The sequence below is a fragment of the Mandrillus leucophaeus genome, unplaced genomic scaffold (assembly GCF_000951045.1).
Source record: "Mandrillus leucophaeus isolate KB7577 unplaced genomic scaffold, Mleu.le_1.0 Scaffold20, whole genome shotgun sequence".
NCBI lineage: Eukaryota > Metazoa > Chordata > Mammalia > Primates > Cercopithecidae > Mandrillus > Mandrillus leucophaeus.
In genome coordinates this window covers 7,000,628-7,015,234 of record NW_012102032.1, presented here as the reverse complement: position 1 = coordinate 7,015,234, position 14,607 = coordinate 7,000,628, and the positions used below count along the sequence as shown (strand labels likewise).

Sequence of the window (14,607 nt, the reverse complement as noted above, 5' to 3'; positions counted from 1 at the left end):
CCATTAAATGAGGAGTACTCTTTGTAGAAGCTGAACTCTGAAGTATGCGTCATGGTGAGGAGTCAGGTGGGGATACATGAATAAAATGTAAAAGACCATGTGGTATGGTAGAGGAGGGGTGTGTGTGTGTGTGTGTGTGTGTGTGTGTGTGTGTGTGTGTACAGCTTAAGAACATTTATAAAGCAATAAAGGAGAACATTTTGATACAGCACAATAAACAATATTGGAGTACTAAGGAGGATCTTGGAGCAATTAGATTTGGGAAGTATTAAGAGGTGTTTCATGATGATAGGAGATGGGTGCATATGCCTGTGTAAGTATGGGGAGGTGGGGACGTTGCAGTGATGGCACTGGGTAGCTTTGTTATTAAGTTCAAAGAGTTTCTAAAGGGAAAATACAATCCCCATTTGAATCACATGTGGTTCATTTTCTGAGGTAATCTCAAGAGGCACAAGATCAAATCTAGCTTGACACCATCCAGTACAGAACTCAGCAGTCTCTAGAAGCTGGAGCTGAGCGACAGATTGGCTAATGAGAAATCTCCATCCTCTGCCAGTGCCTCAGGGCCCATCTCTTCCTCTTTGGCAAGCAGGATACAAAGAGAGCGCAAAGCAGAGTGGGGACCTAGAAGGTCACCCAGAGCATTCATTTTGCAAACTCCCCACCAGGCCTTTCCAGAAGGCAGATGAGCACAGTTTTACAGTTTTGCTAGAATGCAAGCCAGTGGCTTCATGCTTCAACCTGGGGTAGGTTTTAATGAAACCTAAAGAATACTTCACACATTGACCTACCATTGGCAGTGAGGAAGAGGAGGAGATGCGCCAAACACAGCTGAACTACATTCTCTCATTTATTCATGGGGTGCGAGAGGAGCGATTGTAAAATTCAGATGAAAACTAGAAGTTAAAATTCAGAGCTCCCAGCATACACATTTGGGTCTGGTATGAAGTTCACGTTCACCAGTAAGACACATTGAGAAACACAAGAAATCCATTGTTCTGTGGATGTTCGTGCATTTCAGTGGTCTTGCCTATAGGATCCTCAAGTGGAAGTTAGATTGTCTCTATTATGTTCTTTCTAATTTGTTAAATATTTCTTGAACTAATCCCCTTCTCACTATCTCCATTGCTACTGTCAGTGTGTGCACTGTTTATCACAACAGCCTTGTATCTGATCAATCCGCAGCCGTGCCCCATGCAATCCGTTCATCATGCTGCCTGAGTCTTCCTTCCAAACATCAGCTGTTTGTCACTTCATTGCTCAGCATCCCTCAGTGACATTTGGATTTTTAAAAATTATATCCCCACTGCCCACCTTCTTGGCCACGTCTCTTATGCTCGCACCTCTCCCTACTCCATGGTTTCTTCTGATTCAATGTGACAGCTACCCAAGACTTTATGTGGTTCTGCAAAAATGCAAACCTCTGTCTTGTCTTGGAGCCTAGAAAACCCTTTTTTTTTTTTTTTTTTTTTTTGACTAATTACTCTTTGTCTCAAGATGCAGCTGTACCAAGTGTCATCTCTAGGAAATGCTGCCTAACCTCCTTTGTGTTACGTACCATTTCCTCACACTGTGGAAGCACATGAGATTTACTTCCATCCCAACATCTACACTCTCCGCTAACTGACTAGTTATTGATCTGTCTCCCTAACTCACCTGGAAAACACCCTTAAGGTGAAAAATCCATAGTTCTGTTCATTGCATCTTGCAGAGTGCCTGGCAAATGTGTGATAGGAAAGAATGAACGTGTATCTTTAAATTGGGCTTCTCCCTCTCTAGTTTTTGAACATGTGTATGTGGGTTTCTGTTTTGCCTGATGTGACGTGAGTCAAGTCATACTCAACCTGCTGTGTTCTCAGAAATGCAGTGAGGATGAGTAAGATAAATCATGTTAGGACCATATATAAGTGAGCTGAAGACTCTTACCACTCATCTCAGACCATCATTAAGTAGCTGCCTACTGGGACTCTCCAGGGTGTTCATGAATTAAAACTCCTGTGTTGTTCCAGGTCAGCTGTTGCCAGCAAACCGCAATACACCGAGTCCCATTGATCCTGACACCATCCAGGTCCCAGTGGGTTATGAACCAGACCCAGCAGATCTTGCCCTCTCCAGCATCCCTGGCCAGGAAATGTTTGACCCTCGCAAACGCAAGTTCTCTGAGGAAGAACTGAAGCCGCAGCCCATGATCAAGAAAGCTCGCAAAGTCTTCATCCCTGATGACCTGAAGGTAAATTGGAACTGGTAATCAGTCTTTGGGCAAATGGAGAGTGGTATCTGCAGACAAATTAAAAGGGTGACCCCAGGAAGATCCCAGAAGCTAGTGCATGAAGGATTTCTGATTTCTTTTCCTGTTTCTTGGCATGTGACTTCTAGGCAAGTTGTTTCCTGTCTGGGTATTTTTTGAAATACACTTTTATGTCTTGATGCTGAACAGAAACAAGGAGAAGTGGTAAAATGGATTTAAAGTCCACAATGGAGTGATTTTAAGCCCACAAAGGAAGCAAATATGCTCTTGTCTGCATGCAAACCCATAAAAGTCTAATACAATCAAACCCCAAATCTTTCAAGGTTGGAAAGAGAAAGGAAATCATTTGAGAAGGGCATCTGAACCTCATCGCCCTCGAAGGGTTACCTTCCTTTTAGGGAATTTGTGATAATTTGGTGCTGCCATTTCCCTGTAGGCTGCGGGGAATAACAGCCAGAGACAGGTCCTTCCTCCATATTGCCAACCTTGGATGACCAGGGTCGGATTTTGTGAAGGAAACTGGTAATTCCCTGACACCATTTATATGTACTGTTCACTTTGTATCTTAAGTAATGATCACTTGAACATCTCACTGCTAGGTTAATTCTGAGTAGGTTTTCTCTGAAGTGTTGAAGGGACACATTATTTGTAAAGGGAAATAGATTTACCTTGGAAGTCAAATACAGCTTAAAAGAAAATTAACCAGACACACTTAATGATACCTTAGGATGAAAATTCTTTCCAAAATTATGCCATGTCTGCTAATGCCAAAAAAGAACCATTTCTTATTAACCATTGCTTAGAACTTTCATGCTTCTTTCCAATCATATAGGTACTAGAGATATGAGTATTACATAGTCAAGGCCTTGGAACCAGACATAATTAGCCCTTTTTTACTGTCTGCCCCCCATCTCTCAAACCTAACTAGGGTTCCTGTGTAGAGACACTCCTAGGCTGGGAAATAGGAATTTGAGACATCATCTGAACTGGCTTAGACCAGTTGTTCCTGCTTTACATATCTAGAAAAAATGCTGGAAGCAGAAGTACCTGGCCAATTTAAATCACTGCTGTCATCCACGTTCCTGAGATTACCTTAATTGATGCAGAATAGGAAAACGTCAGGGCTGAAGGGGACCTTAGAGATTCATTTGTCTAAAGTTATCACCTTGCAGTTGAGAAAATACAGAAAATGGAAAGCTGAGGTCAGCAGATCACTACCTGTTAAAGGAAGGCTTAGCCTGGCTCCCAGGTTATGTAGCTTCACAAAAGATCACAGCAGCATGTTGGCCCTGACAAGGGCTATAACAGGGGCTCGTGGGTGACAAATCAGTGGCTGTCACCCTGAGAATCAAAAAAGGAAATCACATGGTAAAAACACCAGAAAATCTAAAGTAGTCAGGACATTGATGGTTAGACCGAGATGGAGTAAGAAAGGGGCACAATGGGCTCAGGTCTTGGGCAGTTAGGTACCTTATTTCAATGAGATGCCTTTCCTAGTCTTGTCTTCTTAGTGATCCAATTTTTTGTGTATTTTAAAGCCTCATATCTTAAACTAAAGCCAGGGATCCTGTTCAACACGGATTTCCTCTTGAATGGAGGGTAGTTTGAAAGGATGCTGCTATGAGTGATAGATAGAACTTCCAGCTAGACCTTCACAAGGTCTCCACATTCACCAAAGAGCAAGATTAGTTAATAACCCAGGTAACCTTGGCAACAAAGAGGCCAGGCAAAAACTGTCTGTGCTGGAATTACACATATTGCTGCTGTCATGGTCAGGCCTGACCTTTTCACATAGCAGCGGGGGAATGGGCTGGCACATTGTCCTGCCCGGTGTCCTTGGATATTTTTTAGTTGTGGATGAAGTCTCAAGCTAAAGACGATGAGCTAATATAAAGCAGGAAGCAGAGCTGTAACATGTTTCTCCTTCTGGCAGAAAGGTCTGAGCTAAGGGTAGGTGGGGAAGAAGGTGTTTCTGGCCCCCAGCATTGGGCAAGGAAACCAATTTAATGAAACGGCCCCCACCAAAAATGATCTACCCTGCAGCTGCCTGAACTTCCTCTCTTGAGCCAGTCCTTAGGGTTAGCAGGCATGCCCTGGAGAATGAAGGGAGAATTGAGGTTGACATGCTGGGGTACCTAGCTGAAAATCCATTTAATCACCTGGATTTCTTGATGCTTTTAAGGGTCCATTCATTCACTCGATGAATATTTTCCAAATGCTAGTGTGTGCCAACCCTCTAACCCGATATCAAGGGCTGGGAATACTGAGGTGAGCCAATACTGATACTGTTCCTGCTTTCATGGAACTTCTAGACTGGTGAGAAACAGGGAGTGTTGACCTGTTGGCTGCGGCAGGGCTAAGTGGGTCCCTTGTTGCATGGAGGTAACTGAGTAGCCAGATGGCATCAGCACCTGGGAGATAGAGGGAAAGGCGGCAGGGGATGGAGTGCCAAGTTTAGTTTATCAGCCCTGCTCAAAATCCCTCTTCCCCCTGCCCACAACCATTCTGCGATAACAAAGGGAGGCGAGCTGGTTTTTCTAGTCCAGGACACTCCTTTTGTCATTCCTGCCTTCTGTATCCTCTTCTTGACCCGGTTCCCAGCTCCCCTCCCTCCCACCTGAAAGGTTTGTTTTGCATTCCACACCTTGGCTGGCTCATCTGCATGTGTGGACAGGTGAGGCTGGGAAACGAAAGCACTTTAGAAGTGAGAAGAGCACTAATAAGTTAGAGAGAAGTTGGTTGTTACCCTGAAGTCAGCTGGTGACTCCCTGGGCTTTAAGACCTGGTCAGAATTGTCTTAGACCACACCAAGCCTGTGGCCTATGGTGTGACCTCCTCATTCCTCCCCCATCACATACATGCAGTTTCTACAGTGTTCCAGGGGCTCGTTCTTATGTACTCCTTCGCTTCCTGGGCTGCTGTTCCCCTGTGTGCAGACTCTGATACATCCTAAATCAAGTCCTCTTTTGAATGTTCTTGGAAACCACACTCCCGGGCACATTGTTGGGTATAGATTTACTGATACTGTGAAGGGAGTAGAACCCAGGCTTCCATCAAAACACAAATAACTTCCGTCAGAACTGGAGGCTTCACCACTGTTGTTAATATGCCTTTGGGCCCCCTCACCACCATGATGTCATGGACTCTCCTGGCCCCTCCCAGCCTCTTCCCCTGCCTCCAGCTCCCCTGCTGGCTTTCAGAAGCACAGACAACAAATATGGCCAACAGCCGTTGCACACCTGCCCTAGCTTGCTTACCCAGGTATTCTTCAAAGAGCAGCCGCCTCCCTCTACCTAGAAGAATTCTGGTATCATCTATTATGAAAATTGTGGTTTTTTTACCCTGTTACATATAGTTATGAAGTGTATAAAAAGCTGGGGGTGCTTTATTTAAGATGATAGTACTGGTTTGTGGATGGCAGATAGGAGGTATCTACACAGTTCCTATCCCACATTTTCTGTATTTGTGCAGGGCAAATGCCTGTTGAGGGTAATGGGCAGTTTTAGGGGTGGACCGCTGACCTTAGACTTTCCTTGCAGCCTTGGCTCCAACCCATGTGACCTCCCCCAGTGCCAGCAGCCCCTTGGAATTCTGAGGGGGCAAGCACTGGCCTGGTCCACTTATTCTGGGTGTCATGTAACTGCAGGTAGTAGAATTGCTAGGACTGAGGGATTTGCTGTTGCAAATTGTTGAAAAAGGGGAGTTGTAAAATTCACCAGGTGGCACCATCAATGAATTGGGACGATCTAAGAGAAGATCCCTGTTTCTGAGTCTTCTTAAGAAGTTTTCCTTTCTGTCAGGGAGGCAGCAGCGGGGGTGGAGGGGGGGGAAGGAGGGATTATTTTTACACTGACCACAGTAAAATATTACTCAGGCTAATTAGGGCCCGGAGAACAGTTAAACAGGAAATTAGAGTAAATTACGTAAATTCTGGCCGCCAATATGAGTACATTGATTAGTGGCAGGTTGAAGGCTTTTTTTTCATTTCTATTTTTAATTACCAAAGTGTATGTATCCATTATATGATACTGTAATGCTTCAGAATAATGTAAAAGGTAGAAAGTCTTACCTCTTTCCTTTGCTTCTGCCAATCCCCCTTCTAGAGGCCCTGCTTTTATAGATTAGTATAAATCGTTCTGTGCCTCTTTCTATGGATATGTTGTATGATTTTTAATCAGACTGGGATGAGACCATACATATTTGTGTGTAAACTGTCATTGTTTCCACCCACATAGTCACACAGTGGCATATCATGAACATCCTTCTGGTGCAGGTGGGTCATTGTTTGTAACAGCTGCCAAGTATTCCTTTGTATGACTCTATCATAACATGGTTATTACATCTCCTAGGCGTAGTTTTTCCTCATTTTTTCTACTGCACATAATGCTGCAGTGAACAGTGTATGCTTGTGTGTATATGCACATGTATGAAGATTGCTACAGGACAAAATCCTGGAGGTGGAGTTGCTAAATCAATAGTATACGCGTTTAAATAGTTGATAGATATTGCCAAATTGCCTTCTAAAATTTTTGCGCCAACTCATACCCAAAAAAGCATATGAGTGCCCATGGAGGAAAAGGGTTCTTAAAATAAAATGTCAAGCAGGGAGAGTAAAGAAAGTTGGAAGGTCATTTAAGGGTGAGGTGAGCCACCTGCTTTCCATTCAGCCTCTGATCTCTGCTTCATTGAGCACACCTCTGCTGGGCAAAGAGTAGGAGCCTGTTGGGACAGATTAGTGGGTCCTTGCTCCAGGAAGGAAGTGTGGCTCGTGGGCCACGCTCTCAGACATGCAGAAACTGTCAAGGAAGGAGACACAAGCTAAGAAACCCGGGTTGGCGCCTCTGCACAGTCCTGGAGCCTGCCCGTGCCCTGGCTGGCACTGGACTTTGCTGAAATCTAATATCTTGTTTTTTTTTCCCTTCTGTAACTAATGAGCAGGATGACAAGTACTGGGCAAGGCGCAGAAAGAACAACATGGCAGCCAAGCGCTCCCGCGACGCCCGGAGGCTGAAGGAGAACCAGATCGCCATCCGGGCCTCGTTCCTGGAGAAGGAGAACTCGGCCCTCCGCCAGGAGGTGGCTGACTTGAGGAAGGAGCTGGGCAAATGCAAGAACATACTTGCCAAGTATGAGGCCAGGCACGGGCCCCTGTAGGATGGCATTTTTGCAGGCTGGCTTTGGAATAGATGGACGGTTTGTTTCCTGTCTGATAGCACCACACCCAAACCAACCTTTCTGACATCAGCACTTTACCAGAGGCATAAACACAACTGGCTCCCATTTTGGTGTGCATCTGTGTGTGTGTGCGTGTATATGTGCTTGTGCTTATGCGTGTGGTCAGCGGTATGTGCGTGTGCGTGTTCCTTTGCTCTTGCCATTTTAAGATAGCCCTCTCATCGTCTTTTAGTTCCAACAAAGAAAGGTGCCATGTTTTTACTAGACTGAGGAGCCCTCTCGCGGGTCTCCCATCCCCTCCCTCCTTCACTCCTGCCTGTTCAGCGTTGCTTCATGTTCGAGCTTACCTACTCTTCCAGGACTCTCTGCTTGGATTCACTAAAAAGGGCCCTGGTAAAATAGTGGATCTCAGTTTTTTTAAGAGTACAAGCTCTTGTTTCTGTTTAGTCCATAAGTTACCATGCTAATGAGGTGCACACAATAACTTAGCACTACACCGCAGCTCTAGTCCTTCACAAGTTGCTTTTCTCTGACTTTCAGTTTTGGTGATAATCGTCTTCAAATTAAAGTGCTGTTTAGATTTATTAGATCCCATATTTACTTCCCGCTATCTACTAAGTTTCCTTTTCATTCTACCAACCCCAGATAAGTAAGAGTACTATTAATAGAACACAGAGTGTGTTTTTGCACTGTCTGTACCTAAAGCAATAATCCTATTGTACGCTAGAGCATGCTGCCTGAGTATTACTAGTGGACGTAGGATATTTTCCCTACCTAAGAATTTCACTGTCTTTTAAAACACAAAAAGTAAAGTAATGCATTTGAGCATGGCCAGACTATTCCCTAGGACAAGGAAGCAGAGGGAAATGGGAGGTCTAAGGATGAGGGGTTAATTTATCAGTACACGAGCCAAAAACTGCGTCTTGGATTAGCCTTTGACATTGATGTGTTCGGTTTTGTTGTTTCCCTTCCCTGACACGCTGCCTCGCCCCCCGATTTTCTAGTTAACATTTTCCATATCCCTCTTGATATTCAAAACAGTTACTTAAGATTCAGTTTTCCCATTTTTTGGTAATATATATATTTTTGTGAATTATACTTTGCTGTTTTTAAAAAGAAAATCAGTTGATTAAGTTAATAAGTTGATGTTTTCTAAGGCCCTTTTTCCCAGTGGTGTCCTTTTTGAATGCCTCATAAATTAATGATTCTGAAGCTTCTGTTTCTTATTCTCTGTTTGCTTTTGAACGTATGTGCTCTTATAAAGTGGACTTCTGAAAAATGAATGTAAAAGACACTGGTGTATCTCAGAAGGGGATGGTGTTGTCACAAACTGTGGTTAATCCAATCAATTTAAATGTTTACTATAGACCAAAAGGAGAGATTATTAAATCGTTTAATGTTTATACAGAGTAATTATAGGAAGTTCTTTTTTGTACAGTATTTTTCAGATATAAATACTGACAATGTATTTTGGAAGACATATATTATATATAGAAAAGAGGAGAGGAAAACTATTCCATGTTTTAAAATTATATAGCAAAGATATATATTCACCAATGTTGTACAGAGAAGAAGCGCTTGGGGGTTTTTGAAGTCTTTAATATTTTAAGCCCTATCACTGACACATCAGCACGTTTTCTGATTTACATTAAAATTGTATGACAGTATCGAGGCTTGTGATGACGAATCCTGCTCTAAAATACACAAGGAGCTTTCTTGTTTCTTATTAGGCCTCCGAAAGAAGTCAGTTAACGTCACCCAAAAGCACAAAATGGATTTTAGTCAAATATTTATTGGATGATACAGTGTTTTTTAGGAAAAGCATCTGCCACAAAAATGTTCACTTCGAAATTCTGAGTTCCTGGAATGGCACGTTGCTACCAGTGCCCCAGACAGTTCTGTTCTACCCTGCGGGCCCGCACGTTTTATGAGGTCGATATCGGTGCTATGTGTTTGGTTTATAATTTGATAGATGTTTGACTTTAAAGACGATTGTTCTTTTGTTTCATTAAGTTGTAAAATGTCAAGAAATTCTGCTGTTACGACAAAGAAACATTTTATGCTAGATTAAAATATCCTTTCATCAATGGGATTTTCTAGTTTCCTGCCTTCAGAATATCTAATTCTTTAATGATCTGGTGGTCTTCCTGTCAGTCCATCAGCAATGCTTCTCTCATAGTGTCGTAGACTTGGGAAACCCAACCAGTAGGATATTTCCACTAGGTGTTCATTTTGCCACAAGCTGTAGATAACAGCAAGAGGTGGGGGTGTATCAGAATTGCAGTACAGTTGGAGTTGCAATACATTGTTCAGGTGAATAATAAAATCAAAAACCTTTGCAATCTTAAGCAGAGCTAAATAAAAGACATCAACATGAGACACAAGTGGACGTAGAGTTGGCCTTTTTACAGGCAAAGAGGCGAATTGTAGAATTGTTAGATGGCAATAGTCATTAAAAACAAAGAAACATGATGTCTGTAAGTGGAGAATTGTGGAAGGATTGCAACATGAACCATCCAAATTTATGGCCATATCAAATGGTAGCTGAAAAAACTATATTCGAGCACTGGTCTTTCTTGGAATTAGATGTTTATCTCAAATGAGCATCTGAAATGTTTTCTGCAGAAAAAAATAAAAAGATTCTAATCAAATGTATTCTCTTGTGTGCCAGGAGAGGTTTCAGAAACCTACCTCGTCTTAAACATTTAAACAGTTTGGAGTCTGTACAGGTGCCTTATATGTAAGTCATTGTCACGATACACACACACGAACACTCCCTCTGGACTGGCTGCCTCTCCATCCAGGGCAGTTAACTAGCAAACAAGGTGGATCTGCTCCATGGAGCGGGGGGCTCATGGCTTGACTCTGAGTGATTTGGGTCAACCAGGGTCAGACACATGTCTGCACACTGCAGCTATTATGAGAGTCCCTTTGTCATTTTTCGCCTTTCCATCCTAAGCATCTTTCAGAGATTAATTATTTGGCCATTAACAGTGAATCCAAATCATATCACACTGACATCATCTAGAGATGATTTGGAAGGAGCAGCTTAGGACCTCATGATGAGGTCACATTGTTGTTTCTTTTGACTAGACTTGGCAAAGAGAGGCAAACATTGACCAGCCTATCTTTCTGCTGGTGCTGCCTTAAGGAGGTAGTTAGTGGAGGGGAGGGCTGTAAATCATTACTTCTTTCTCCTCAGAAAGTGGCCACTTGGAACCACTCAACTATCACATTATTGGCAAGACTGTGATAGGCCTTTTGTCTTCAAATGCTACAGGCCTCCATGGACCCATCCCTCGAAGCAGAAGGACCCTTTGTTTGAGGAGAATACAGATGGGATTCCACAGTGGGGTGGGTGGGAACCTGTACTAGATAACCCAGAGGTTCCTTCTAACCCACTGGTTTGGTGGGGAACTCACGGTAATTCCAAATGTACATTCGAAGGTCTAGGGTCTGTTTTCAGAAGAAGCAAGAAGAATTATCAGTGGCACCTTCCCCACTGTCCCAGGGTAAAACAATAGACATTCTGTGAAATGCAAAGCTATACTTTGGTTTTTCTAGTAGTTTATCTCATTTTACCCTAATCTTCCTTTAAGGAAAACTTAATCTTTATCACAGTTAATTAGAGCGATCCCAAGGCAGGGGACCGGGCCTGCTTGCCTGTGTGTGATGGCAGTTGGAGATCTGGATTTAGCACTGGGGTCTCGGCACCCTGCAGATGTCTGAGACTAAGTGTTCTGCCGTCCAGGTGGCGATCACCTTCTGCTTCTAGGTACTCCCACTGGCAAGGCCAAGGTCTCCTCCAGGTTTTTTCTGCAATTATTAATGTCATTTAAAAAATGAGCAAAGCCTTATCCGAATCGGATATAGCAACTAAAGTCAATACATTTTGCAGGAGGCCAAGTGTAAGTGTGCGTGTGTGCGTGTGTGTGTGTGTGTGTGTGTGTGTGTGAATAAGTCGACATAAAGTCTTTAATTTTAAGCACCTTACCAAACATAACGATAATCCATTATCCTTTTGGCAACACCACAAAGATTGCATCTGTTAAACAGGTACAAGTTGACATGAGGTTAGTTTAATTGTACACCATGATATTGGTGGTATTTATGCTGTTAAGTCCAAACCTTTATCTGTCTGTTATTCTTAATGTTGAATAAACTTTGAATTTTTTCCTTTCTTTCATGTATTTTTATTAACAGTTGGCTAGCAATGGTATTCTGTTCTCACCTCAGTAGCAAAGAGACCATTTATAGATTATTACCTAGATAATAAAATGATAATACTATATAATTAGTAATAAATTAACATTTATTGGGTAGTTATGTGCCAGTCACTGTGCTAAACACTTAGATGGACTATTTTATTCCATATTAGCTCTATGAGGTAGGGACAATTATTATCCCCATTTACAGAAGACAAAATTGAAAGGGGAGTTAAGTAGCTTACCTAATGTTACAGAGGTAAAAGTGGCTGAGATGAATTCTGATCCCTGGAATAAGCATCATTTAGAGGGGTGGTTCCCAAAAGCCAGTCCACAGAGTGTCTCGTTCTCTAATATATAAAGAAAATTCAGCAAACATCTGGGAGTATAAATCCAGAGATTCTCAATCAGTAGTTCTTGGATGGGGCCCGGAAATCTGAATTTTTAAAGTGATCCCAGCCAACTCCCATGTGCAGCCAAATAATTGGTGTTAAGGATTTATAGACTTGGCTCTTAATTCAAGTTCATGACCCTTGGTGGATCCATGCAGAAGCTTCAGAGATTCCATAATTATCTGAAATTGTATGTAATTTTTTTGTGTATAAGCACATTTATTTTGCTGTAGAGAAGACGTCGCTTTTTTTTTTTTTTTTACTTCCCTGAAGGAACCTGTGATGCAAGGGGAAGTAAAACCCCTGATTCCTATAAGAAGGCTGACGTGGAGCAGTGGTTCTCAGCCATGAAGCCCATAGATTCACCTGGGGAGCTCAAAACCGGCTGCGTGGGGTTGCAGCCCAGGCCAAGAAACTCAGCATCTCTGGCATAGTGAGAAGGGGACTCTGTGTTGAGGAGTAAAATTCTGGATTCAGATCTGTCACCTAGTGGGTATGTGACCTTGAGCAGCTTCTAAACAGTTTTGAACGTAAATCTCATCTGTAAATTGAGGTTTTCTGCCTTTTTGGGGTTGTTGGGGGAACTAATGACAACAAATGAATTGTCTCTGGCACATCCGAGGCCTTCAATAGATAACTGCATGGGGCCCACGGGAGTAGAATGTGTGCCTTGAGCATTTTTCTTAGTCAGTATTTCAGACCATTTGTTCCTTCACAGAGGACAGAAAACCATTTCCCTGCTCACATGCTGGAGCAGGATGGCTGATGGTGTGAGAACGGATGGTACACCATTAGAAATGTTCTTTCATAGTATGACTTCATCAAGAGTTCATAGACTAGCACCAGCTTTGTGCACAAGGTCGATGGGCATCTCTTACTTGGTGACAACCTCCAGTTAAAACTGAGTGGTTACAAGTTAGGTTCAGCTCTATTTTCACCCATCAAACACCTTTCATCTTTTTGTTGTTTTTGAGGTGGCATCTCACTCTGTCACCAGACTGGAGTGCACTGGCGTGATCTCGGCTCACTGCAACCTCTGCCTCCTGGATTCAAACGACTCTCCTGCCTCAGCCTCCCGAGTAGCTGGGACTACAGGTGTGTGCCACGATGCCCAGCTAAGTTTTGTGTTTTTAGTAGAGGCAGGGTTTCACTATGTTGGCCAGGATGGTCTCCATCTCTTGACCTCGTGATCCGCCCGCCTCAGCCTCATAAAGTGCTGGGATTAGAGGTGTGAGCCACCGCACCCAGCCCACCTGTCACCTTTCTCAGAGGAATAAGAATAGTGACCTTAGCTTAAGATTCTTCTGGGGCAACCGATTTTATATTTGGCATCTTCAAATCTTTTGGAGGAAATGACTTCCTGCCTGGAGAGCATTTGGACTCTGTAATGGCAAAAATTGATACAAAGCCAAGCTGCATAGACTCCCAGTCATACACAAGTCCTCAGTCCCTGGGGGACCGTCACATGCTGCATGTAGGATGGCTCTTCCATGCACGCTTAAACATAACACACCACCCAATCAAGCCCCTCTCTTCAAAGCATACAAATTCAACTTCCTCATTGAAAATCATTGGCCTTGAAGTCTCTTCGGACATCTTCAGCTAGGAACCGGGTGAGAATTATTGAAATCTTGTCTTTGTGGTCAGAAGATGGCTTCTTGGTAATAAATCAAAAAGACCCTTTAGAGGAGATAGGACTAGTCAAAGGTGGCAAGCATCCTCTGCCTCTCTGGGTTTTGAGTCAGGGAGGACTTGGATCCAAAGTCCCTGTCTCTAACTTCTTTTTATCCTGCAAAGCCTGGCACGATGCCTGGAAACGGTACAGAGAGATAACAGTTATTGAGTCCTAAACCTGTGCCTTCCACATCTCATTTAATCCTCACATTACAAAACAGGTACTATTATTATCCCGGTTTTGCAGATAAAGAAATAGGCTTATGGAAATTAGGTAATCAGCATTTTTTTTTTTTTTTTCTGTTGCCCAGACTGGAGTGCAGTGGCCGGATCTCAGCTCACTGCAAGCTCCGCCTCCGGGGCTTATGCCATTCTCCTGCCTCAGCCTCCCAAGTAGCTGGGACTACAGGTGCATGCCACCTCGCCCAGCTAGTTTTTTGTATTTTTTTAGTAGAGACGGGGGTTTCACCGTTTTAGCCAGGATGGTCTCAATCTCCTGACCTTGTGATCTGCCCGTCTTGGCCTCCCAAAGTGCTGGATTACAGGCGTGAGCCACCGCGCCCGGCCAGTAATCAGCATTTTAACCCAGACCAAAGCCTGACTCCAGAGTTTGACAGGGGTGGGAAACATCAGGAGTTGACCAAACCTCTTTATTCACCTTCTGGACATGGAACTAGACCACTTTTTCCAGGCTCCCTTGCCTCTAGTATGACCATTCAACTGAATTCTGTCCAAAGGAACATAAGCAGAAGTAACCCCAGGTGTCACTTCCATGAAAGGCCCATAAACAGTGCCACCTGATCCCCTCTCTCTCCTTTTTTCTGGCTCCTGGAGAAGATGAAGACTAAGAAGGACAGGACCCTGATCCTGAGTGTATGGCAAACACACCTGACAGCAACCGCTTAAGCATACT

At 43.3% G+C, this 14,607-nt stretch overlaps 1 protein-coding gene across 1 annotated transcript in view; it reads left to right on the top strand.

The window, feature by feature from the left end:
- The window catches only part of HLF (hepatic leukemia factor), a 58,985-nt gene extending 47,381 nt beyond the window's left edge, over nt 1-11,604 (top strand). Inside the window, exons 3-4 of the mRNA XM_011979249.1 lie at nt 2,010-2,230; nt 7,187-11,604. Of these exons, the coding sequence (XP_011834639.1) occupies nt 2,010-2,230; nt 7,187-7,402 (437 nt within the window). The 3' untranslated portion in view covers nt 7,403-11,604. The remainder of the gene's footprint in view (nt 1-2,009; nt 2,231-7,186) is intronic.
- The last annotated feature ends 3,003 nt before the right edge of the window (nt 11,605-14,607 follow it).